Source organism: Pteropus medius, unplaced genomic scaffold (genome assembly GCF_902729225.1).
Source record: "Pteropus medius unplaced genomic scaffold, Ma_sr-lr_union100, whole genome shotgun sequence".
NCBI lineage: Eukaryota > Metazoa > Chordata > Mammalia > Chiroptera > Pteropodidae > Pteropus > Pteropus medius.
In genome coordinates, this window is record NW_024341894.1 from 4,133,099 (window position 1) to 4,160,195 (window position 27,097).

At 48.9% G+C, this 27,097-nt stretch overlaps 1 protein-coding gene across 1 annotated transcript in view; it reads left to right on the forward strand.

Annotated features, from left to right (window-relative positions):
• The window catches only part of SHB (SH2 domain containing adaptor protein B), a 128,264-nt gene that overhangs the window by 56,627 nt on the left and 44,540 nt on the right, over nt 1-27,097 (forward strand). Inside the window, exon 3 of the mRNA XM_039856322.1 lies at nt 24,953-25,168. Coding sequence (XP_039712256.1) covers nt 24,953-25,168 — 216 coding nt within the window. The remainder of the gene's footprint in view (nt 1-24,952; nt 25,169-27,097) is intronic.

The following is a 27,097-nucleotide window of genomic DNA, read 5'->3' on the forward strand; positions in this document are numbered from 1 at the left end:
ACTCCTGCAGTTCTTCAAATCAGAACTGGACTGGGTGGCATTTGGTGAGGAACCCTGCCTTCAGAGCTCCCCTTCTCAGCTTCCCTAAGGCCCAGGGAGGTAGTGCATGGGATTGTCTCCATTTTTTACTGATGAGAAAGCAGGAGCAGAGGCTCTAGCAGCTGCCTGGGGCCATCAGGGAGGATTTCCAGGGTCCTGGGATCTGTATCCCGAAGGCCAAGCAGGAGCAGGTCAGGTGATCAGTGGGGTAAAGGGCCAAATCCAGGATGAGGAAACCCTATGGGTCTGAGGATGGTGGAGAACGGGACAGGCAGCGTGGGGTGAGGTCACACTGGATGGACCCATGAAGGACAGTTCTCGCCTCCTCAGTAATTAAAAAAAAGCAGAAGTCTGAGATGAGGAAGGGGCTGTCCCAGCAACAACTTCAGAACGCAGAACTAAAACAACCAATGGGCGATAGCATCCCCTCCTCTCCACACATGCACTTTCCTTGGCCTTTTCTAGGGCTTTATTTCTGTTTCTGTGCTATTTTGCATTCCCTTGCTCAGAGCTGCTTCTGCTGAAGAGTTTTTGCTAAGGCAAGAGTTCATCCTGAGCCCAGCTGCCATTAGGGAGAGGGAGAGAGGATGGTTGGGGGAATAGGGACAGTGTCTGAGCTGGGTAAGGGAGGAAGGGGTTTTGCCAGCATAAGCTGAGCCCCTGCTGTGCTGGGAGGTGGAGTCCACCTGGACCTGCCCCTAGGAGGGCCACTGTAATGGGAGGTTACCTGTGACTACAGTCAGTCCTCAAGGTATATCAGGTATGAGCAAAGAAGACATACCTGGGGGCTTCTGGTGGGGCTTGGTCTGGTCTGCTTGGGTGGGGGCCACAGTTAGAACAGATTTCTCCACCTGGTGACTGGGCCAGGGAGAGTAGTGGAAGCCTAGGCATCTAGGGGCAGGTCCGAAGATAGACCTGGAAGGACTAGCTGGATGACTGGCCCGACAGAGCCCAAGTGTTTTGCTGAAGGGGCCTTAGGATTGTGAAAAGCACCCACGCAGGGCAGGTGCTTAGGGCCTTGGCTGATCCAGCCCTCCCTGTCCTTACTCCCACCTCTGGCTCAGCCCACGCAGTCACTGAAAGGAGCCTTGTTAAGTTGAGCCTTAGAGGAAACCAGGCAATGTTTTCATTATTTTCATAATTTACACCCAGAAATTAGAAGGAAGGGTTCATTTACCCTCTAGACTCGAAACTCATTTTCAGTTGGACCAAGATTTGCTGTAGATTCCCGAGGCGCCCAGCACTCATGCAAAGCTCTGGGCTTCCTTCGGGGCTCTAGCCTCACACCCCACACTGGGCTCCCGAACAGAAGGGCGGGATCTCTGGGGCTGAGACCCAGGTGGAAACGCCGTTGGTTACATTAAACCCTCAGGCCTCACAGCCTCTGTGACAGACTTAGTGTCTGAGTCCTAAAGTCAGCCAGGACCAGTGCTGCTGACTTTGACCTGAGCTGTGCATGGTGCTATTTAAAAATTTGAACTAGGGTATTAAAACCTTTCCTCTTGCCGGACATCTTCCTTCACAGAGTAGGGATTTTGGAGCCAGGCCAGGCTGGGGGACTGTCACCCCCTTGTTTTACAGGTGAAGAAACACAAGGTTTGGATTGTGGATGTGGGCTATCCAGTAAGTGATGACAAGCGAAGTCCTGGGCCAGGGCTCCTTCCAGCCACCACATGTGGTTTGGTGACTGTTGCCAGGCAAGGCCTCCTGCAGCCAGTGTCCCCTTGTGTCTGGGGAGTTTGTGACCTGTGAACAACTTGTCTTCTCGCCCTCTTGCATCCCTTGGGTTTTGCAGTGGCTGGCACCCTTGGGAGTTGTCACCTCTGTCTAGCTGTGGGGGGAGGTGTGGAGAAAGAAGCAGGCCCTCCCCCTGCCTCCCTCCCCTGCTGGCACCCCGCCTGGGGCGTCCATGACTCTGTCTCCAGGGCCCTGTCTACAGGGAGTGGTGTCTTTTCCTTCTCTGGGGCTTAAGGAAAGGAAAACATCTTTGTTTCAGGAAATCTGTGGGTCTGTGGAAATTTCTAATTAATATTATCAGATTAGTTGGCCTTTCTCTAGTTTTTTTTCCAGGACCTTGACTATCGGTCATAAGTGTGGAGTTATTGTCTTAACAGTTTACGTTTGCTTCTCCTTTTACTGACTACAAAGCACTTTCTTAGACATTATCTCATTCTATCCTCAGAACAGTCCTGGAAGCAGCCCTGTTAGTCTCTCTCATTTTTAAGAACGAAACTGAAATCGAGAGAATGAAGGCAGCCTGCCCAGGGTCACCCAGCAAGCAGTACCCGGCATGTGCTCACATCTCGGGACTCCGAGTCCAGTGCTCGTTTTGCTGTATCACATCAGTCCCTGTCCCCTGCCCCTTTCTTCCATTGCCCAGAGCCTGTGCTCTGAGTCAGGTCCTGCGGGGAGGTATTGGTAGATAAAGACAGGCACGAAAGCCCTTGCTCTCCAGAGCCCACAAGACCTCTTATCTATAGAGGCCTCTGGGCAAGGGTAGGTGAAGGGCCGGGTGCTTGAGTCGATGTTCTGTTGGATGCTGGGAGAGAAGAGAGCTCTAGAGCTCTGTGTGCTGGCAAGGATGTGGCTTCCAGAGGGACTAACCTTAACCCTCTGGAGCTCGCCAGCCCTCTTGCTGCTTTCTGGAGCTTCTCGTCACCTGATCTCATCCTGCAGCAAGATTAAGACTGAAGAGGACCCAGCTCAGAGAGTGTCTGACCCAGCTCTCCTGGATAAGGCTTCCAGGTCAAACCATCCGAAGGGCTTGGCCCACAGAAGCCACCCTTAGCTACAGGACAGAGCTGCCCGCTTTCCCCATCCACAAAGGGCCTTGTGTGTTTTTGCACACAGGGCGAGAAAGGCGCAGTCATTCATGTCTGGAAAGAGCCCTGGGTTTGACACTAGACATAGAGCTATAATTATCGTCTTTAATTACACACAGTGCCTCTGCCAGGGAGACGTGCTTGACGATAATCTCCTCTCCTGACAAGGGTGGTTCCGTCTCCCTTTATAAGTACTGACATAAACACACACGCTCACTTGAGATTTCAAAATTATGAAAGGACCATTCAGAGATGCCTACCAAGGACCCTGGCTTCTTTTCCAGGAGAAATGGGTGAGCCAAGTATAAGCCATGCGAGTACTTTCTTGCCCCTGCTGAAAAATAGTGCCCATTTACCTCTTGATCTCTAAAACTGGAAAGAAAACACAAACCTTTTGCCGATACCCCTCCCTCCCAAGGAGAGAAAAATACCATAATCAGTAACAATGACACTTGTGTTTATATCGACATACTGAGCACATCCACGCTCCCTTGATTCTTAACAGCACTCCAGGGCAGTAGATATCCCCGTTATGTGGGTGGGGAGATGAAGGCTCAGAGAGGTTAAGAGACCTTCCTGAATTCGCACAGGAAACCAGGACTGGAGGCTAGCACCCTAACCGCAAGCCAGGCTTTTGCATTGACGGGGCAATTTTTGTGGTTCATCTGGGGAGCTCCCTCTGCCCCCAACTCACTCTGGGGCTCCCAGGTGGTGAGCAAAGCTTCTCAGCCCCAAACTTCTGAGGGCCAGAGTGCCTTGCCCCCTATAGGGCTGCGATGAGGGCAGCCCCCAGAGAAGTTGGAGGGTAAATCATGTTGGAGCCCCTAGAGGACTACAAGTTAGCCCTGTGTTGCAGACAGAATTGGCTCTCTCAGCAGGCCCACTGGGAAGGGGCCCGAAGGGCAGGGGATGTGGAGGCTCAGTGGGATATCTGCCTGTGCTCTCTGCCCCAAGACTGCTGTCCAGTCAGGCCAAGAGGCCCCTCATCCAGCCAGTCTCTAAAGCTAGGGGGTTGTGAGTCCACACCCTGCCCACTACCCAGGGTTCAGTGAAGGGCAAGCTGCCCTAAAGACCCGAGTCAGGCCTTCTAACATCATTTTGTACCATAGTCACATAGGGAAGCGAGGGTGAGGTGGGTGGATGATGCTGTGAATGCAGATTCCTAGGTCCTATCCCTTACAGACTCACTGGAGTGAGCCCCAGGTTCTTCTTTTTGATGCCTGGCTCCATGTTTCTGAGATAGTTGGTCCCATGGTTTGACAAGCCCTGCGTTAGCTTGGGGTCTCCTTCATTTCCTGGCACTCTGGTCTGGTTTGCCAGCAGCATCATTCTCCGGGACTTCTTGCCCGATTCTTGCCCCATTGCAGAGGGCAGGACTTCCATTCTGGTGTCTCCTTGTCATCCCTCATGTAAATCCAGAGCACCTCGGGCTGCAGAGAGGAGCAGAAACCCCTACTCTGTGAATGGACAGTGTGAGGGCCCCCAGCCTTGCGAGCTCCTCTCCTTAGCTTCGCAAACCTGTGATCTTACAGTGAGAATCTTAAAAATCTTTGAATGGCCAAACAGAACAGGACTGGGATGGAGGGTGTGGTTTGGTTAGGAGGAAGAATCATGAGCTGAAAGACTCAAGAACTCAACCCAGCTCCACCGACTCCTGGTGTGAGCGTGGGTAAGGCACTGCTCCTCTGGGACCTCAGTTTCCCCATCCCTGAAGTCAAGGTACCAACCTGATCCTGAGATGACTTTAGTGCTAACCTACTCTGCTGGTGGCAGTAGCAGCAGTAAGGCTCACTAGAAGCACACAGGTCCCACTAGGCTCAAGGACATGATCTCCCACAAACAGAAAGTCTCCACATGCTGGCCCTCAGGTTTGGCTGAGGCTTTGGGTGCCTCTGTTCACTTGTCACCAGTCATGATCAGACCTCCACACAGCATGTGACACTTGGTATCTGCAGCTTCCACCCAGCACCCTGGAAACCTGTTTGCAGCTGAAGTCACTAGACTCCCTGGGGGATATCTTTTTACAGAAGCCTGTTTCCAAATGGAGCATAATTTCACCTTAACTACTTTTAGGAAAATGTTTTTTAATGTATTTTAAAAAGCTGTCATTTTGCACTTGCATCATCTGAGTAAAGAGGAGCAGTCATTTGAGCTCCTGGTACCCCGTATCCACAGCACACTGTCTTTCACCTTTGCAGGGGAGCTTTCAGAATGGGGAAGGTCACCAGATGATTTCCTTGATGCCCAGTCATGTTACTCCTCTGCTCAAGATCCAAGTCCACACTTTCCAGGCCTTCCTCAAGCAACACCTCCCTCTGCATCCCCCTCCAAGCTCCAAGCAACGCCTCCAAAACCTCCTCCAATACCTCCCTGCTCTTGATGTCCATTCTCACTGTCGCTGCTCGTGCTCTTTGATCCCATGTGTCTTGCTTCATACTTCTCTTCCCTCTCTCTTACTCTTGCTTCGAGTCCTGAGCAAGCCTTTGTCTCCTCCAGCAGCCCAGGCAGGGCCTGAGTGACTGATTTTGAGGCTTTCAGAACATGTGCTCTCCCAAATTTGATGCAGAGACTATTTGTCTCATTCTGGAGGGAGATGTCGTGAGTCTCTGGGGTTTCTGCAGTTCTGGGAAATATGGTTGATGGAGTCATTTGTGCCCCAGAAGCCCAGGCCAGCGGGTAACGGTTTAGTCTGACCCTGTCCCTGGCGCTTCCTTCCCTCCTTCCTCTGAGTCGCTGGCTGCTGGCTGCTGATCTCTGCCTTGGAATGGTAACTCTGAGATCTCAGAGCAAGAAGAATGCTGTAAATCTCCAACGAGTTTCTCTTTACAAGAAGGCACGTAAGCAGCATGTTGCTTTACAAGAGAAAGAAACTCTGCCACAGCAAAATGCATTGAGGATCTGTCACACGGCTTTCTTGCCTCTCCTGTCTGTCTTTGGTACTCAGTGGGTAGCATGAGCCAGGAAGAAACATGCTCCATGTTCATTCCCACCCCGTTTCAGGACTCTCTGTCCCTCTCAGCAAGGTCTCCTGCCATCACCTCACATCCCCAAGGCCCTGTTGTCTGTTCTCCCACTTGCTCTTGTCACACAGTGAGAAGCTTCACCTTGGAGCAAAGGAGCAGTGATGCTTCAGTCTTCATCTCTGTGAAAGGCACAGGATTCTGAAGGGGAGCAGGGTCCTGAGGAAGCTCAGAGGTTACGTTGTGTGTAGGGGTGGGAGGGATGAAATGGTCTTGTAGGAGGAGACACAGCCCGTGCCACCCTCAGAAGTGAATAGAGCAGCCCCAAGTGGCCAGTGTGGCCATAGCTCCGAGGGTTTGGGGGGAAAATGTGCAGCTGTGGTTATGTGGTGGCCAGTGTGGGGCACCTTCTGATCCCCTAGAAGGAGTTTGGGTTTTACCCCAAGGACCGTTGGGAGTTACTGAACCATAACCTGCCCCTACCTACTTCCCATCGTCAGTTTATCTTTTTCTTGAATCAAGTCATTGAGCTCATTGAGAACCTGCTGGTACCAGGCAGTCCCTGGGCCAATTGGGCATACAGATTGATCCTGTAGAGCCTGTGCTCTCAAAAACCCAGGTCAAGTTAGAATTATTAGTCCAGGATAAGAAGTTGAGGACACAGAGTCAGTCCTTACAGGAAGAAATGTCTTGAGGCCTTAGTGATTAATGGACATGTGAATGGGACAGATAATCATTGGGGCAGTGGGCAACAAAGTGACAAAATGCCTCCCCAGGGTGGTTAGGGAAAACACTTGAGGGTGTTGAGATTTAAGCCTAGCCTTGAAGGCCTTTGGATGTTGAAAGGAAAGGTCATTGGCGGGAAGGAGAGGGGAGGAGGCTCTGCTTTTGGCCCAGGGCCTGGCACACAGAGTGGAGCAGTGACATTTGTGACTGATAGGGAGCCAGTCGGTGTTATAGATATGAGGGTTTTTGATTCTGGCTTCTGTTAGTTGACTGACCAAATATTTTTTTAAAAACTGCTGCATTATTTAAAAGAGGCCTATGCAGTCTGGGCGCCTATTCCCATGCCCAGGCTGCGGGACCTGGCTTAGAGGCCTTTATCCAGAGCTGGCCAGTCTGCTTCTCCCTCCTGAACCGGCTCACACCATACCGGAAGCTGCAGCTGACTTTAAAGGTTGTGATGCCGGTGAGAACCTGGGAGGTTCTTCTTGGGTGTGAGGGCAGAAGTGGGCTTTCAGATGCTCCTGAAACTGAGGTGCTCAGTCAAGCCCGTGGACAGCAGGTCACCTTGCATCTGCTCCCACCTGTGGACCACAGCTGATGGTGGGCACACAGAAGGGCTCCAGTCATTCCAGCTTGGGCATTTTTCAAAACAGCCATTTCAGGTTGTTCACCACATAGAGAAATCTCCATAAAGCACCCCAGCACATCTCATTTTAAACAGCGGGAGCTTCCTGGTAAACTCTGTAAGAGGAATTAGTTGCAAATTAAACCCCCAGGAAACAGAATGATTTGACCTATTGTATAAAATTGTTGGATGTGAGCCAATTGGATGTTGAAAGACATCTGCCTAAGATGATGATTTGGCTCTTAGAGTAATTAATCTTAAGCCATTCCTTCTGGCAGATGTAAGGAAGTACATACAATTGGGGGTGCTAATGACCGCGACCTTCTCCACAGAGCATATAAGAATGATGGGAATTAGTCAGCTCCCTTTGGGTCTATAACTAGGGTCCCCGCGGGTGCTGTTGGGTTTTCACGATACGTTTGTTCTCCTCCTGATTTCAAGCACCCTTCTTCTCTCTCTGATGCCCTTGCCCTCCACAGTATTACTCCTGCCATTAATGTACATTGTCAATGCAGAAAGCAAGGCAGGCAGATGGAGGCTTCCTCCAAATGGAGGATAAATGAGATTTTAATGGACTTTGGTTATAGGTCCTCAGCAGGACCCCCAAAGTCCTGTCCTCCCTCAGGCTTGGAGTAGGCTGTGACCACCACCTGCAGAGGGTCATTTTTACAGACTGGCAGCCAGTGCTCAGGGACTGCTGAAGGACTCGGCAGCCAGCCCCTCCGAGTTGGCAGTAAGACACAGAACAGCAGAGCAACAGAGCCTCCTCCAAGTCAGGTGGGCAGAGGGTTGAGCTTCAGGCCCAGAGGCCAACAGGTTTACACGCCAGAAGAAAGCTTGCACTAAAGGGTAGTTGAGAGATTCCTTGGGAGGGTGGGACCTCCCAGGGGACGCCTGGTTTCTTTGTCTCACCAGGATGAGTGTGGAGTTCCCCCGTCATGTGGCCTGTGGCTGGTGCCTCCATCAGGGGGGACGTGAGTGAAATCTGAAGTGTGGGTCTGCGTGATGGCAGCTGTAACGTGACAGCTGCCACCCTCCCTCCCCTTCTCCTTCCCTTCTCACCGCCCCCCACCCCGTTTCCGAGCGAGGAAGCTTGTCTGGCAGCACCGACTCAGCTGTCATACCACATCAGTTTTTGTAGGTTCCCCGCTAGTGGAAAAGTGCCAAACGTGAGCAGATGATGTACTTAATGAAACGCTCAGGAAGAGCTTCGGTTCCAGTTATTAGGGGGTTCATATGTAACATAAAGGCACTCCTTTTCCCAGAGCATTCTAAATCATTCAGTGGTAGGTGTCATGCAAAAAAATGTGTCATGTTTCTGAACCCTGGAATCAGGTCATGCCTTCTCAGGACCTTGTCACACTTTGCAGAGTCCTTCCTTTTGGAGGTAAATATTGAAAATATTGAATAGTGAGCTAGAAGTTCATTCTGTTTGTTCAGCATCAGTGAAAGGTACTGTGCACGACTGATTATGAAAGAAAAATGAAATGAGATGTCTTCTTCTTGTGGACAGAAACTGACTGAATAGTGAGTCATTTATACCAGATATCAGTTAGGAATAAGATTGTGTCTCTATCTGTGACATGTATGTATATGCTGCCCTAATTTGTAACATCTGCATAGGGTTTTATGGTTTACAAGGCTCTTTTATGTCCTTTGTCTGGTTTTATTTTATAACAGCCCCCTGAAGTGGATATTGGTATTCTCCTCACTCCACAGCAGAGGATGCCGAGGTTCTGCTGGGGAAGTCACTCCCGACAGGGCATGAGCTGGTAAATGGCAGGGCCAGGGCTTGAACCTGTCTCCCGAGTCCAGTTCCAAAGTGTGCATACTGGCATACAGAGCTGCCAACCTAGTCTCTACCTGGGACTGAAGCACTGAGAGAGGTTAATCATTTGAATTGTGTTTGCATTTATTCCAAGATGGTCAAGGTCTGAAACATACTTGAGTGAGGGGTGGGGCAGGAGACACTATTATTCACATGTACAGCACTCTTCATTTGTTACTCATTGAGCTCTAGTGACTTGAGGACCTGGAGGCCAGGAGAGGTTGGAGGGCTCGCCAGAGTCACCAGCTCGGGAATGGCTGGCCGAGAGTCAAATACAGATCTTGTGGATGCCTTATGCTCACTCTCCTGTGCTACTGGGTTATAGACATATATAAATATAAAATGTGAAAAAGAAGTGACTGAGTAAATAAATAAACAACTGAGGTGAATCGGCCCCCATTTGTTTGGTCACTTTGTAGATGAGGAAGCTGCAGGGAGGGGCCTGCCCAGGGTCTGCTGGTGGTGAGCTTGGGCCGGGCTCCTGACACCCAGCCTGAGTTGCCCATTGCCCCTGGGGTCTTGGACTCAGACAAGCCGTCTCCTTCAGAGTTTTCTGTACGTCTTGAAGCCAGTAGATCAGCATGCTCTCAGGGTTTACCTCAGTCCTCTATTGCCAGCTTCAGAGTTGGAAGAGAACCTTAAATTCCAGACTGCGGGCAACCCCTCCCTACTGAGCGAGACTGCAGTCTCAGGCTTATATCAGAAATTCCATATTTCTCAATAGCGAGTCCACATTAGTATTCCAGTTATTTTTAGGTGGGAACTTTATATTTTCTGTTTTGTACCGCTTTGGTTTCCCTGACTAGCTGGGGTTATATTTTCTGTCTAGCAGTAACGTTGCAGCTGCCTTATTTTTAGCCTGGTTCATTTTTCTTTCCGTGATTTCCTTTTTCATCTAATTTAATCCACATTCAAATAGGCTTTCTTTCCCAACCCACCCTCTCCACAGTTCTCATTCCGTGGGTCACAAGACTTAATCCAAAAGGCAAGTGCTAAGCCTCATCCCAGTCCAGGAAGAAGAGGAAGAGTCTTCAGCAGGCCTCAAGTATGTGCTTGTAACATGGGCTCTGCCGCCTGTCATTTTATTAGAGCCTCTTCCCCTGTCACTCACCCTGGGTGCCCCTGACTCCTGGCTGAGACACTCACGTGTCCACACCTGATAAGGAATGCTTCAGACTCCTGTACCCTACCTCCACAGAGAAAACCTGCTGACTAGAGTGGGGTGGGGGCTCTGAAGGACTCAAGCATTAATTATGGTGCTAGAGGGCCTAGCGTGTGTGTGTGTGTGTGGCTCTGCATATGTGTGTACATACATGTGTGCATATATGCGTGTGTACATATAAGTACGCACACACATATATATTCTAGAGTTCCCCAGACCCTATTTTCATCTCCGGCACCTGTAGCATTTGATCCTGGCTCACAGGCACCCCACAGATGACATTTGCCCTGGGTCCTGGGGTTGATACAGTGCATTATCATAATTTAGTTCATTTATGCTGCCCTGTGTGTGGTGACAGTGAGAATCTAGTCTAAAATTGAGGGAAACAGGTCCGGGGGACCTGGCAAGCCCAGTCCCCACCTCCTCACTCTTGGCCTCAGAAGCCTTTGATGGCTCCCCGTTGGCCTCACCACTAAAGCATGAGCCTCTTAGCCTGGCAGTACTTGAACAATGACACAACTAACTAAATAGCCCCAGAGAAGACTGTATTTGGGGCTGCGAGCTTCTCTAGGGCAGAGGCCGGGTTTGATTTATCAGCATTTCCCCATAATCCAACACAGACACTTAGTAGGGCAAGTGAGTGAATGAAAGAATGAACTGGTGAAACTAGCTGGTATCCAGACTCCCTCCCTCATCCCTTCTAGCCATGTGAATTTCCAGAGTCGGGACTTCTGATCCCGAAGCTGTTGGAGCCTGGTATCCCGTGTCCGTCCTGTGGATGAGAACTTGTGCACTTGTAATCCCTCTGATCCCCTCTGCAGGAAGCTACCTTTCAGGAGGCAGCCTCAGCTTCTTCTGTAACAGGCATCGCGGTCTAGACACGCTTCATCCCTGAGCATGCCGCTACCCAAGGGCAGCCTGTGTGCTCGCCTCCATCTTAGGATGATTTTTGGTTCACAGCTTGCTCAGGAAAGAGGAAGAGGAAGAGATGGGCATGACCTTGATTTGTGACTTAGAAGAAAGGGTAGAGTGTGAGCCTTCTGCAGGTCCCAAAAGGGAATTAGTCCTTGCCTTATAGTTTTGTGTTTGAGAAAACTTTCGTCATTTATGGCTTAAAGTGTATAACTACAGTGTCTTTAAAAGTCGAAGACACCTCCACGGATGACCAAGGGCATGTTTGGGGGCCATGTTATAATGTACATCTTAGAGTTTAAAACCAAAACATCATTTCCTCTGAACTCTATTTCCTAAACTGCAAATGTGTCAACACGACATGAAATGGAAATTATGAAGAAACACTGACAAAAGCAGAAGCTTTCGATCTAAAGCCTGTTCCCCTGGAATGTTAAGTAGCAGATGAGGGAATTCACAGCCTCGGTGCCTCCTGAAAGCAGGGAGCGATTAAGGGCAGTGCACGGCCTCTAACGAAAGTAGATTTGCAAACCCAGCTCCGCCTTACACCTCGGTTATCTACCCTTCCTGTCCCAGCCTCAGTTTCCTCATCTGTCCTGGTGTTGATATAAATCTTCTGGCACAGTGCCTGATTCGAAGGAGACACCTAACAAGAGCTGTCACCACCAACAATAATAATAAAGATAGTTCCATGTGCCACATCTGCATGAAACTTAAAACTTTTTAAATTATTACATTTAAAAAATATGTGCTCTGGCTAAGAAAATTCAATGTACAGGCATATAGGAAATAAAAAATGAAAGCTCTTTCCAGAGACAAGCATTATCGTTAATAATTTGTTGTATATCCGTTTAGCCCTTTTCCCGTTCACTTACCAAAATGCACATCTTTGCATACTACAAACACTTTTTTCTACATAATTGCTAGCCTCCTGAACATTGCTCTGCCTCACGAATGTTGTCTGAGGTCATTAGTTTGAGTGGTTTTATTGGTCTGTAGCACAGTGTACTCAGTCATTCCCCTACTCACAGACTTGTAACTTGTTTCCAGTTTTTTGTTATATTCTGTAGCAGACGTCCATGTACATTTATTTCTGTGTGTGGATCTGGGTATTTCTGCAGAATCGATTTACAGAAGTGGAACTTTAGGCCATAGAGTATTTAATTTTTGTTAGATCCACCAATTTTCTCTCAGAAAAGGCCATTTCCAGTTTATATCCCTTCCACCAATCTCTGAGTACAGGTCCCTCCTAAGGTAGAAACAAGTTTTAAAAATACTTTTTCTGTGCTAAATTTGCAAAAGACTATATTGTTCTTTCAATATTTCCAGTATTTACAGAAATATCTGTGGAGCCATGTTCTGTGCTAGGAATCGCAGGGGATGTGTCGAGGTGGGTTAGACTTGAACAAAGTCCTCAGCAGCTGGGGCGGGGTTGGAACTGAAGCCTGCAAACGTCTAGAACCATGGTAGAGAGTCTCGGGGTCCCCGGGCTGAGGAACTCTCACCACTAACACCGGGGGCGTGGGGAGTGGTAAGAGATGTCCAGGACACCTTCCCAGTTTCTTAAAAGGAAGTGATAGCGATGGCGTTGGGTTCATCTTAGAGCCGCTGCTAACTAACTCTAGCGCACTGTGGGGTTCAGTACATGATGTCCCAAACCCAACAGAAACCAGGAACTTGGAGCGCCTGGGGCAGCAGCATTTCAGGCTGGGCACTCCGGAGGGCAGGGGGAGCCAGTTGGAAGAAGTCACAAGTGGTGAGACGGCTGTGTCCACTCAGAATCTCAGGCCGCCTCTGCTCTTGCGTTTTAAGTGTTGATGACACCTTTCATGCAGTATGGGATCTCTTCGGGGCACTTTTTCAGGGCTGCAAGAGAAGGCTGTTCTTGAGTTTTCCAGCATAAAAGCATTCATTATCCAGATGTTTCCTTCCAAATAATGCTCGAGGTTGTTGTAGGGATGGTGTAATCTTTGATCGCCATTGGCAGGAAAGAGCTGCTTGAAGGTAATTCTGAATAGTGGTTGCTTTCAGATTCCTAATTCTTGTGTGTAGCATCCACCCTGCCCCACACCTTTTCCCCTTCCCTTTTCCCCCACTCTCTTTCACACAAAACAAAAAACACATATTTGTGCTAGGACACCCAGAAATACAAGATGTGACAGTAAAGTTGGAAAGAACAGTAGCGTAGGAGTTATGCTGATTTCTCACTCTGTGACTTGATGAATCCTTTCAGTTCTAGGTTTCCCATTTGCCCTATTAAATGGGGATGCTACTCTGCCTACCAGGATCTGTCTACAGTCTGATCGTTAGAAGTGCCCAATAACACAAAGGGCCTTGTGGACCAGAAAGCGCTATACGGAATGAGGGAGACTTGCTGTTGGTCTTTTTTGTTACATGTGAGTGGGACTTTGGCAGGAGGTCATTCCTGGGCCAGGGAGGGATCCATGCCAAGATCATCAGTCTCACAGTGGCTTTGCTACTGTCAGGTATCCTGTGGGTGAAATTTCTAGTCCCTCTTAGGGAGCTGATGCTTGGGTGCATCCCTGTTCTTAATGGTCAGGAAATGTGAGAGGTCCACTCTGTTGGGATAAAAAGGTTTTATAGACCCAGCTCTCTGTGTTCGTGAAGTCTTTGCAGGAACTATTTCTTAAGGAGGGGAACAGATGGGCAACCCATCCTAGGACCGCATGCTAGGTCTTTTCATAGTGGCATGTGTTAATCAGGGTTCTCTAGAGAAACAGAGCCAATAAGAGAGATTTATCGTAAGGAATTGGTTCAAACGATTATGAAGGCTGGCAAGTCCTAAGACCTACAGGGTGAGTCAGCAAGCTGGAGACCTAGGAGAGCCCATGATTTTGTTCCTCTCCAAGTCTGAAGGCCTGAGAACCAGGAGAGCTGACTATGTGGTTTTAGTCCAAAGGCTAGTAGGCTCCACACCCCCAGGAAGAGCCAGTGTTTTGAGTCTGAAGGCATGAAAAAAGCCAATGTCCCAGTTTAAATGCTATCAGGAAAGAAGTCTTGTTCCGTTTGGGCCTTTAACTGGTTGGATAAGGCCTATCATATTAGGGAGGGCAATCTGCCTTACTCAGTTTATTGATTTCCATGTTGATCTTATTCAGAAGTACCCAGAATCATGTTCGACCAAATATCTGGACAGCCTGGGGCCAAGTCAAGTTGACAGAAAATTAACTGACACAGGCAAGAAAGCACAACTGTATGTTGGAATAGAGCTTCTCACTGGGCAGGGCTCTCATTGTTCATTGAGGTTGAACTTTGGAGGAGTTCCAAGTTCAGCTTTTACTGGATGGTGGTTAGGATGCTGAGGTGAGGAACTCCGCATGCTGGTAGGATAGGTGCTATCGCATATGTCCCCTTCTCCTTCACATGCTGGAGCCACAGCACTGGACCAAGAAACATGTGTGAATATCCGCTATTCCTAGAATCAGACTAAGGAACTTGGGAGCTGGAAAGACCTCCAAGGCCATCTGCTACACTGCCTCCCGCCTTACCTGCAAGGAATCTTAGCTCCATGGATCAGGCAGCTGTCCAGGGTCACACGGCTGATGAGCACAGAGCCAGGTTGCTCCCAGACTGGCAGCCTCGTTACCCAGAAAGCTGAGGTTGTCCAAGTCTCCCCAAAATCAGTTTCTCTCTTGAAGCAGTTTCCAAGCAAGGCAGACTGGGGCAGAGAGCTTGCCAGATCTCAGCAAGCCGCTTAAAGCTGCTTCCGGCTAGGCAGCTGTGCTGGGCATAGGGCACGATGCCAGCAACAGCCCTCATCGTGAGGCAGTGACCATGTGACCAGCCCCAGAGCTGCTGCCACCACCAGCTGGGTACGAGTGCATTTGACCAATTTGGCTGCAAACCTGGCATGTTGCAAGGGGTACCCTCCTTCGGTGAGAGAAGGGTCATACCCAGAAGAGACCCTGGCTCTGCTCTAGGAGGCTGGCACCCTGTGCCCAATGCCAGTTTAAAATCACTTCCATAGGGCCAGCCACATTGAGACCAGCACATGTATTGGCCATCCTGTCTGTGTCATGGGGATGAGAAATGTGCTTGAGTTCCTCCTTGATGGGCAGCTCTCTTCCTCATGATACCACCCACCCTTGGCTTCCCTTCTGGACTGCCTGACCATGATTCCTGTAGGGACCTGTGTGTAGTCCTGGTCAGATAAACCTTGGATGACCCGTTATCCTCCTAATGAATAAACCGATGACCAGAGGGAGGAAGTAACCTGCCTGGCATCACTGAGCACGGCAGAGCTAGGACCTGGCTCTTCTAGTGCTTGCTTCCCTTCTTGCTGACCTGAACATGTTGGTGTTATTTTGGACCAAGTGGAGTAGAGAGGGCACCAACTTGGGTTGGAAAGGCAGTATAGACAGCTGCATGGTTAAGAAGTTAAGCCGCATGGGGTTTGAAGCCAGGTTTCCTCCATCACTGGCTTGCCTCGTGACTGCCTTTAAAATGGCAATGTCATCAGCACCCTCACATAGAGGTATTGTAAGAGTTAAATGAGAGACTAAATGCAGTGCGTTTAGAATAGACCCTGGCACACTCGACACCCAGTGATTTTTGTGAGAGTATTACTGAGAGTTGAGCCTTTGAGATTTTGGCTGAACCACTCTGCTTTTCTGAGATGCAGATTTCTTACCAGTCAAGTGCCAGGGAATATGAGGGTGGGGTGTTCATGGCTCCTCCAAGGCTCTCTCTGTGAGGTTCCATGAGAATGGGTAGGTGATGCTGCTCGGTGAGGGGTGTTGCAGTGACTGGTCTGGCACGAAAGCCTGTCCCCTGTGGCTTTATCACATTAGAGTGTGGCCCAAGGCCTTGCTGGAAGCTAAGACCTCACCATGTCCAGCAGACTGGAAGATTGCACCAGTGGGGTGGCTAGCCCTCTTTATAAGTACGGCTGTCAATACTCAGATGACACAAGCCTAGGCTTACGTCTGGCTCATTTGCCAAGGCCCCAGGCAGTCCCTGCTGGGCCCCGGCCTCTGTCTGCAGCACAGGGGTCAGGGAACACCTGCCCCACTCAGGGTTGACCTGAGGATGTTGGTGCCACCCCAGCTTCTGCCTCTCATCCCGGTGGAAATGCTCGTTTCCATGTTTGGGGGCTGTTTGCAGGAGTATGTTTTCTTTCTGGAGCCTGGGCATCCTCTGCCCACTTCTTGAAAGGATGGAGACCTAATTGTTTGCAGGGTCAGACTTTCAGGTCATCAGTAGCTGATTGCCACACCCTGGTGTTTCCTGCCAGCTTCTAAAAAGGCTCGTTGTGTGTGTAAAAATGCAAACCGTATTAAGGCTCTTGGTCCACGTCTTCCAGTTTTCTCCTCCTTCGAGTCTGCACCCCTCCTCCTGGCATTCAAGGCCCCCTATGGCACAGCTCCAATTTCCTTTTCTAGCTAGCCACTCCCATCTCTTCTTCCTCATAAGCACTGCACCCAAAGCAACTCAAACTATTTGGTTTTACCTCAAAATTCCTCGAACTGTCCTCTGACCGTAACTTTGCCTATGCTCATCCAGCCTTGGTCACCCTCTCCCCTCTGGCCTTTGCCTTCACCTCTCTGAATCTTCCTCCTATCCCTGAGTGTTCTACCAGAGCCTGCCATTCGCTGTCTTTGACACTAGGCAGGTGCCTTGGTTTCCCTGATGCTTGAGGGGTATCATTGTATTAACCGGGACCTGAGGTTCTGTGAAATGCCATCTCCTCCTTGAAGTTTTTCAAACTCCCAAGGACTGCATTTGATTTCTGCTTCCACTGAGATGCCACTGTCCGTATCACTTTAGGGTCCTTGGGGCCAGTCGGGGTGGGGTCAGCCTAGCTGAGCCTCTGAACCTGTCTGAGCCTCAGTTTCTACATTGTAAAATATAGTAGCACTTGCCTCTCTGTGTCATGGGGATGAGAAATGATATACAGCCAACGCCCAGGATGCTGCCTGCCACTGGCTGGTGGTCAGTAACTCGTAACTGTTAACTCAGCACTTGTAGTTGTTGGGATCCTGACTCTCCTGCTAAAGCAGGAGTTCTTTGGGGTGGCGGAGGAGGGCAAGAAGGGGCGGGAGCCTTGTCTAACACCATGGGGCTCAGCATTTGGCATGGGATCCACTTTAGCACATAGTAAGGTCTCAGTGGATCTCTGAGAACAGCAGGCCAGCTGTCCTGCTGGCCTGTGAATTTGGATCTTGCAGTTGTCATGGAATCAGAAAGCTGTCTCCTGAGGAAGTTGCTGCTCTAAATGGAGACTCATGTATGTACTGCCTTGAGCCCAGGAGCAGCCAGGGTCCTGGAGCAGTGAGTTCGCCTCAGTGAGTCTCCATGGGGGATGGCGACAGAACTTAGGCCTGTGGCTGCTCAGAGACCTCCACACACGAAGGCAGTCACCGGAAGAGTACAGAGTGACAGGCAGGGCTGAAAGACTAGGCAGTAATTATGGAGAGCTCTGTGAAGAGGCCTCTGTGGCCTTTTAAATCACGAGGAAAGCATATTTAGTGTCATCAGGTATATAGGCTTGTCTCCCCTCTGGTGCCCAAGAACAGCGGGGCTCAAGGGACAACCCCATCACTGTACAGGTAACCGAGGGAAGGGAGCACACCCTGACTCAGCCCTGGGCCTTTCCCTCACCCTTGGGCTGAATGTAAAAGCAGTGGCATAGGTTCCACTGGCTGGTGACAGGCTCCCTCTGTTCCCTCTGACGTGACCATTGTTCTCGTTCCATGTCCCATCCCCTGCTTCCGCAGAGCTCACCCTCTGTTTCTTGGGTGTTTCTGTGCACACCTGGAAAAGAGATGGTAAGAGAACTCCAATTAGTCAGTCTCCTGGCTTCTAGACAGCTCCAGAAACCAGACTAGATAGAGGAGAAGGAGGTGGGGCCTCCTGCTTGTGTCATGTTGGGTTGCCTCCAGGCTTTGTCTCTGAGCTGCCCTGCCCTGTCCTTGCTGGCCTCCAGCGTCCACTCAAGAGGACTCCTGCTGCCTCTGAGAGACACCTGAATCCAGGCATCCACGGAGGCACCCTGAATAGGAAGGTCTTTCTCCAGCAGATGTTTTAACAGTGCGCATACAGAGAACGTCCTCTACTTTCCTTTTGATGTGCTGCCCTGAGACCCGGCAGGGTTTCGGCTGCATGTCTAATTAGGAACAGCTGCCTGCCACTCGTGTGGGGCTCCTTACTCAGCCTGTGGTGCTGGCTGTGCTCTTTCACACCTCGGACCTGACTGAATAGATGCCCCTGCCTCCAGACGATTAAAGACAAGGCATTGTGATAAGAGATGTCAGAAAGCGTCTGGGAAAAGCAGGAGGAAAAGCTCTCGTCTAGGAGTTAGAGGACCTGGGGCCTCATCCCTGCTACTTTCTTCCCTTCCTCAAGTCTCAGTTTCCCCATCTGTAAAATGTGGTGATTAGACTCCTGGTCACTGAGACCTCCCCCTGTGTGTTTCATACTGCGTGCAAGGGCTGATCTGGAACAGGGCTCTCATGTGGAGGCACGAGGTTGCCAAAACAGCAGCTAACACCGCAAGCTGTGGATCCCGAAATGGAAATAGTTCAGAGGTTGGTGTTGAAACTCTTCCATTTTTTAACACAGAGTTGGCCTGTCAGATCTCTGTAAGTAGGCCTTCTGTGGCCTCTGGGGGACAAAGGGTGATCTCAAAGCAGGAGGGATCTGGGAATGGTATTCCAAGGAAGCCCCAGTGGTAATAACTGACATAAAAACAACATTCCTGGAATGCTGTGTGCCAGGCACTGTTCTAAACACTGAACATACATGAATTTATGTTATCCTCATCACATCCTTCCAAGTGGATGCTGTGGTCCCCACCTCTAGAGATGAGGACACTGGTGCAACTTGGCTGAGTTTCCCTGGATTCAGGCCCAGGAGCCAGGATTCAGGCCCACGCAGTCTGGCAGGATCCGTGTTTTCAGCCATCACCTTGTGCTTTGAACCTATGGTTCACCTTGACCTGGGGCTTTGCCTCCCTCCATGTGGCTAGTGCAGGATCCTGGTCAGTGGTGGGTGTGTGTCATTCTAGTAATGCCGCCCTAGACCTCTGAGTCTCGACCATCCTCATCCCTGGCATCTTGGGCACGGGTCCCAGTGGCACCGTTGGGCAGGGCCTGGGGCCTGGGAATGGAGGCCTCAGTGGGCCACACGTCCCTACTGAGCTCTGCCACCCTGTGATTTGAGATCTGATGTGAATTCCCAGACAAGCCCAGTTGGGAAAATTAGAGGTGAGGGGCCTACAGGCCAGCGTCTGTCATTTCCAGCTAGGCTCCTGCACGTCTGTGCCAGCCTCTCCCCACCCAGCTCCACCCTGCCCTGAGATTCTAGGGCACTTCTCCTTAGACATTCCTAAGGGTGCCGTCCTGCAACGTTCAAGGCCATTCAGAACCCACTTCTACCTGCCTCCAGCCTCCTCTTTCACAAGGCCCCTGAATGGCCCTCCGTCCCCATGTATACCTTGCACTTCCAGCCCCTGTGCCTCCATTGAACGCCCATTTTTTTGCGCTATAACTTCATTTCTAAATTCTTTAAGGCTCTCCCAGGTTTCTCCCAGCTGAGTTGTAGTGTCAGGTCTGATTCCTGTTGATGAACCTGAACTGTCTCTGACTGTGTCAGAGGCTCCCTGAAGACCAGGATTATGTCTCATTCATCTCCATCCAGCTGTGGTTCTGGGCATTCAGTAGATGCCTGGTCGGATGCAAGGACAGCTCAGTGTACCAGGATGTTCACTGATTTCCTGGGCCTCAGTCTTCCAGAGAGTGAAGCCAAGCCCTGCTCTTTTCTGTTTCTGAAGGGATGGTAAAGAGGTAAAGTTTTCTTTTCTTTTAGTCTTCCTACTAGGAAGTATTTACCATAACATGTGTTATGTATTTTTTTATTTAGATATGTATTCATCTGCTTTCAAACTATAGATATGAGGCTGTCTATAATAAAAAGAAATGTGTATAGTAAGGCTATTATAATATATACTATTACTATTAGAATAGTAACCAAGATCCATGTAGAAGGATGGATGAATGAGTTTATGCAATATCTAAGCTAACAAAACTATTGAAGTTAAGCATTAAAATTAACTGAGCTTCCTGGGATCCAAAGAGAAAAAAAATAAACAAGCAAAAGTAGGGGCAGGGGGAGCACAAAGTTGGTGAATGCTAGAGTGAAGTGTAGGTATAGCTTATTGCTCATGGATCTAAACTGTCATTAGATCCACTCAGGAGGGTCCTGGTTTGCACTGAGCTCTGTCCTGGGCCCCTTGCTCAGATACTCACCTGCTCAGATAATCACTCAGATAATCCCCTAGCCCTCACCTCTTTCTCCATAGCTACAGTCCTTGGTCAGCACACCTGCCTCACACTCCTGGTTCTGTGCCCCAAGGGTTTCTTCCACTTCGAACATCCTGATTCTAAAGAAAGTGCTCCCGGCCTCCTCCCCATTCTTTCTTCATATGTAGTTCTACTTGAAAACCTTTCTACTCCAGAGGTCAACAGAAATCCCCACCCTGTCAATTTAATGTTTTTGCTGCCTGCCTAAGAGGCATGAAATCGCAGCCTGCCACCTGATATCAAAGGTCATTTTGCATGAATTTATAGATGGTGATGGCCAGATAACTTGTGACTTAAAACATATGGTCACCAGCTCCCCTATTAGATCAATCTCTGGACCGCTGCAGATCGGTTTGGGTATTAAGGAGGACGGACCTGGTCATTAGTCAGGAGATAATGACGTCTGCTGAGCTGGCCTGGTGTGATGGCCCTTGACTTCCTGGGGCTGGCTCTTGGCAAAACTCTCCTGAGAGAGATGCTCCCTAAATAGACATTTTCTCAGGGAAAGGCAGCTGCTTCGGAAACACTCGTAGCTCCAATAAGCCTAACCTGCTTAAAATCATATTTACTTTTATGTGTTCCTGTCTTAATTACATTTTTTCTTTACTAGCATCCTTATTCATTATTTAAAACAACTTTCAAAAATAATTATGAAATAATTTTTTTCTCTATTCGCACTAGCTGTTTGCCTTCCTGTGTCAGGGTTTCAGCCTCTTATTTGTGTGTATCTGTACTTACAACACTGCTGTCATCAGACTTTAGATATTATGAGCAAAATGTGATGTGCCGGCATGCAGCAATTTCTAAGCAATGAGTAGAATTCCCCTCGGGGCCTTGTTCGTATTGTCCAGGGCTTGTTTGGAAAGCCTACATTATATAGTTTGCTCTCAACACATAAACAATCTTATATTTTGCTTTTTAATTTAGCATAATTTCATGCACGCTTTTCCATGTAGCTACATAATGTTCAGATTTATCATTTTAATGGCTGTTTAATATTCCATCCAGTTAGCATGCCATAATTTACTTAACTGTTCCCTATTGTTGGGGCCTTAATGAAAATTTGAATTCACCATGTAATAAGGGGGGAAGCTTGTTTTAATGGTGACCATTATAACATCCCCTGCCCTGACTGCATGCCATTACTAACCCAGCTTTGTAAGGCACAGAAGCTTTTGCAACAATAAATCCCGCATGAAAGGTGTATGCATGAGAATCCCTCTGATTTAATAGCTAATCTCACTACACGTGTTTTCCTTTTAGGTTGGTATTTATGTAGAATATCCATCTCTTCTGAATATTGTATAATACTACACTATATGCATTTGGCATATTGTTCCAGGGTCTTTATCACTGCTGTCAGGGACTTTCATAAATTAACTGGAATTTAGGGGTAAATCTGGCTGTCAGTTGTCATTCATTTATCTCACCCAGATTCATCGAATATCTGTTTGCATCTAGGCTCTGAGAGAGAGAGAGCACAGATGCTCCTAATTATTAGGGGCCCATAGAAGTGCATCAGTGAATTGCTTTGTGGTGCCCAAGATTAAGTATCGATATGCATGCAAAATGCTTGTAAACTGTAAGAGTACTTGGTAGTGGTTTGCTGGTCCTGCTAATAAAATAGGATGAAGAAGGAAATGAATTTCCTAGGTCAATGCCTATCACCGGTGTTGCCAGTGTCCTCAGCCCTCAGTAGACTGCTCTCCTTAAAACCAGAGCGAGAACGGTGAGGACGACAATGACTATACAAAGCAGGTCAGGTAGTTTGGTGGGTTTAGTGATTTACAGAGTTATCTACAGTACTTTACAGTTGGTCTTCACCTTAAAGTGACCAGCTCCTACCTTTTATAGCTCTTCTCTTTTCCTCTTCCTCCCCCATAAAAAGGGATGAATCATCCTCAAAACTAGTGATCCTATGTATATAAACTATATTTGAAAAAATATATATTAAATTTTTTTTTAACTAATAAATGATCCCAGTTTACTTGTGGGACCCAACAAGCACGTTTTGCCAAAGTATGGGACATCTTCTCAGAGGAAAAAGGATTTTAGGTGGCCTAAGAACCACATAGTGAGGTTTTTTTTCCTTTTCTTTTTCTTTTCTAAAAAGAGAAAGCTATTATTTGCCAAAGAAGATTTCTCCATTTGCTGCTTGCATCCCCCACAGCTCTCCCATACTTGCTCATCTTCTTTTCAGCAGAAGGAAAGCAAGCCTTGGGCCAGTTTCCCCGTGGGCAGTGGTACCTACCTAGTTTTATCTTTCTTCATTCTTTTTATGTCTATCAACTATTTGGATAATGGCTATGGGATGGGAATATAAAATTTACTTTTCAAATGATTTTATTTCTCTAAAAAAGTGAGACGACGTAAATAATGACTTAGCTGATACTCAAAAACGGTAAACTCATGAAGTCAGCGTGTGACTAAATGACGTTTGGGAGAGAGTACCGTCACATTATTTAAAGTCAACACCGATCCCCACGGGCACAGCCTCGGTTGGCTTTGTTGTGTCCGGGAGAGTGCACAAGGTAGGATGTTTGTTGTCCCCATGAGCTGGCCTTGGATCATGAAGCCCAAACTGAAAGCGATATTCTTTCTTGGAAGGGCCGGTGTCACTCATGTGTTTTGTCAGCTGCTCTTCGAGGTGTGCCTCTCCTCTGGGTTTCTACCGTATCTTTATGTCATTGGAACTTTGATTTGGAGATTGCCCGAAGAGTCCGCTTAAACAGCTCTCTCTCACAACCTGTTTGGACCTAGTAGTCTAGCAAAAGTGGACAGTGAATAGACATACAATGGGATATCATTCAGCCTTAAAAAGAAATGAAATTCTGACACACGCTTACAACATGGAAGAACCTTAAAAATATTATGCTAAGTAAAATAAGCTTGTCACAGGACACATACTGTATGATTTCTCCTTCTATGAGGTATGTAGAGTATCAAATTCATAGAGACAGGAATAGAATGGTGGTTACCAGGACCCGGGAGAGAGAGAAATGGGGAGTTAGTGTTTAACAGGTATGGAAGCTCAGTTTGGGAAGATGAAAAAGTTGGATGGTGGTGATGGTTGCTCAGCAACGTGCAGTGGTCCCCAACCTTTTTGGCACCAGAGACTGGTGCTATGAGAATCTAAAGCCTGAAGATCTGAGGTGGAGCTGAGGCGGTGATGCTAGTGCTGGGAGCGGCTGCACATACAGATGAAGCTTTGCTCACTCCCCTGCCGCTCACCGCCTGCTGTGCGGCCCTGTTCCTAACAGGCCACGGACAGGTACCGGTCCACGGCCCAGGGGTTGGGGACTCCTGCTTTATGCTACTGAACTGTACATTTAAAATGGTCAAAATGGCAAATGTTATATATATATATTTTACCACAGTAAGACAGGAAGGTAAGCAGTGAACACGTTCTCTCCAGCCCCATCGCCTTGGCTTGCCCTGGGCCTTCCACAGGGAATCCTGTCCTCTCCTGTTTCCTGTGGTCAGAGCTTTCAGTTCAAATGCCATCTCCCTTTCCTCCTGCCTCACCCCTCACAGGCCTCTCATAGCCCTGCACCGAGCCCCTTTGCCCGAGTACTGTGATGATTTAGGTGGCTGTATCTTTTCTGGAAACGGTGGGTTCCTGAGAGCAGCCTCTGCAGTGAGCCCTCCCTTCCTTGAGTCCCCATGTGGGTCCTGAAAACAGTGGGTGTTTATGATCCAAGCAAGTGAAGTGTCCCTGTTTGACTCGGAAGCACCCAGTCGTAGCATCCTAGCCTCCACCTTTCATCCACCACTGGCCTCTCAGGAATGAGCAATAGCTGAAATGAACGCCCCTTGTCTGGAGCCTTATCAGTCCACACTGGAGCCAGTCCTTGGCATCTTCTACAGAAGATTGAGAGGTTTTATTCCTTATTCAAATGTGGAACTGGACATCTGCTCTCACGTCCTTTGGATGTGCTCAGTGTGTTAGAAGACAGGCAGGCTCTGGGGGAGGTAGAAATGCTGAGAAAGGATCGCACATGGGGCTTTATAGAGGAGAAAATAGTAACCCCAGGTCCCCTGGGGAAGCTTGTTAGGTCTTTAAAAATGAATATGCAAGCTAGGTGAAAACTTGAGTATCCTTGAGCCCAAGCTCCTCATTATTCAGACGGAATGAAAGTCCAAAGGATGGAGAACGACCCTATTGGGAAGACCCCACTTGTCTGTAAAGGAAGGGGGCGAGAGCCCTGTCTGTTCTGGGCTGGTGTCACCACACTCCTGGAACATCGTGTGCACGTCAGGGCCCTGCCTTTGAGACTGTGATGAATAAGCTGATGGTGGCAGTGAGCCTTCTGGTTCTGTCCTCAGGTCCCAGAGCTGGAGATCCTTGTGAGGAAGCCTTGCCTGGTGAAAGCAGAGATGCTGCCTTTGAAGGGCAGGAGGAACAGTTAAATGCAGAAAGTGGGGCGATATGCCTGTGCAGTCTTCACCTCCTTGGCTGGCAGCTCTGAACTCCTGTAGGTGACACCTGGCAGTCTCAGGTGAGGAAGTATGTGTTACATATCCATTACATCTCTGCATCCTTCCTTTTTGCCTGCAGAATTTCAGAGGCAGGAGAGTGTCCGGTCCCAGCACAAAGGCATCCAGTTATACGACACCCCTTATGAACCCGAGGGCCAAAGCATCGACTCGGACTCAGAGAGCACCGTCAGCCCCCGACTGCGGGAGAGCAAGCTGCCCCAGGATGACGACAGGCCCGCCGATGAGTACGACCAGCCATGGGAGTGGAACCGGGTCACCATCCCAGCTCTGGCAGGTAAGGAGCCGGTGGCTGGTGACCCATATTTGACATTCATCTTTGGTAAAGGGAGTCAGTGCACCAGCTCCTGCCTGCTCAGGTAAATCACAGGGCTTTGTTAGATAATCCAGTTGGGCTGTCCTCTTTTCTAGTATCTCTAGACCCCTCACAGGTGAGGAGGGGCCTAGAAGGAAGGGAGGCCAGGCCAAAGGGAAATCCTTGGTGTCACTGCCAGTCTCCCCACTCTTCATAGGCAGCCCAGATAATGTCATTGTCTGACTCTGTCTTGGTCCTGTTGGTAATGCTCTAGCTCACTAAAGCCAAGATTTCAGAACGAATGTTCCTAGACACTAAAAATCCATCTGCAAAACGGTTCCTGTTGTGCCTGAGGGAGCCTTATGCTTCTATCCATCTGGTCGTGGCTGCATTAGGCCTGTACGCATCCAGGGCTGCTACATTTTTGCCCCAGCTTTAGCATGAACCTGTTCACAGCACAGGCCACGGGCACATCAGGGGCTGGCCCTCCCCCTGGCCAAGAGCCCCTTGAATGACTCAGGTGGCTCCCTTCCGACTCACTCCAAGACTGGTTTTCTAGAATCCAGGTATCCATCCCCATCCTAAAACTCCTCTCCCACAGCCTTTTGGGAAACAGTCTGCCACACGCATCACAGGTCTTAAGCTTATGTTCACACCCTTCAATTCTAATTCCAGTCCTTAGGACTCATGTCAAGGTTCCGATCTAAAATTTAGAGAAGTCATTGTTTCTGATCATAAACGATGGGGAACAGCCTGAATGTCCAGCACACAGGGACTGATGAACTGGCATACTTTTTAGTGCAGCCACTAAAAAGTCATGTTGTCAAAGTTTATGACAACCTAGAGAAATGCTTGTTTAATGGTATGCTGTAAAAAGCCAGATGTAAAAAACCTCTTATGCATCTAAGAGTTTAGATACGTGAAAAATGAGATACCAAGTGACTAATTTAACTCTCATCACATTGAAGATCATCGAGGGAGAGTTTTAATTATAAGATTCATTTTTGCCTGAAATTTCCCCTTTTCATGCACAACCAGACCCTTCCTCCCTTCCTAGCTCCAACAGTGAGGCCTCTGCCCTACCCCCATCATGTCCCTCAGTTGATGTTCTGGCTGTTCCAGTACATACTACTCGCAGTTCCCTGGATGTAGCACATTCTGTACAAATCCCGTTCTTTCTGCCAATGTTGTTCCCTGCCTTATCCTAGCTGGAAGAATTCTGTGCCTCTTTCGGAGGCCCAGCTCAGACGTCACCATCTCTACACAGCCATTCATCCGTGGGCTTTCTTACTGTCCCTCCGGGCATGTCGAGCTTCTTGTACTTATCCTTGGTGAACATTTTTCTCTCACCACGTAGTTTGTTCTGAAGGTGCTGGTTTCACCTGCCAGGCTGTGAGTGCTCAGCCCAGAGCCGGAGATGAGAAGTCGTGTGGCAGAAGGTCCCTGGTCACCTCAGGTCCCTCCCATGCATTTCATAGCCTCTTCGCTTCCTTGGCACAAGGGAATCCAAAGACTGTCCCTTCCCTTGACATCGCTGACAAGGGACTGCACTCCTCCAGGGTGTGAGAGGAGCTAGAACGGAGCCAGTGCTGTCAGACTCGCTCTTTGCAAACACCAGTTTGATTAAAGGGCTAAAGGGTCTCATGCGATAGCTCTTCCAGACAGTGAGAGCCCATGGCATAGGATAGCACCGTCTCCTGGGCTGAGCACCTGCAGGCCTCTCGAGGGCTGTGCTACCTTTGATGCTCTAGTCTTGTGCTCAAAATATGGTCCCTGGACCAGCAGCATCACATCACCTGGGAACTGGTAAGAAATGCAGGGTCTTGGGCCCCACCCCAGACCTAGAGTCAGAATCTGTTTTAACAAGACCCCCAGGTTGTCCGTGTACACGTTTAAGTGAAATGCACTTCC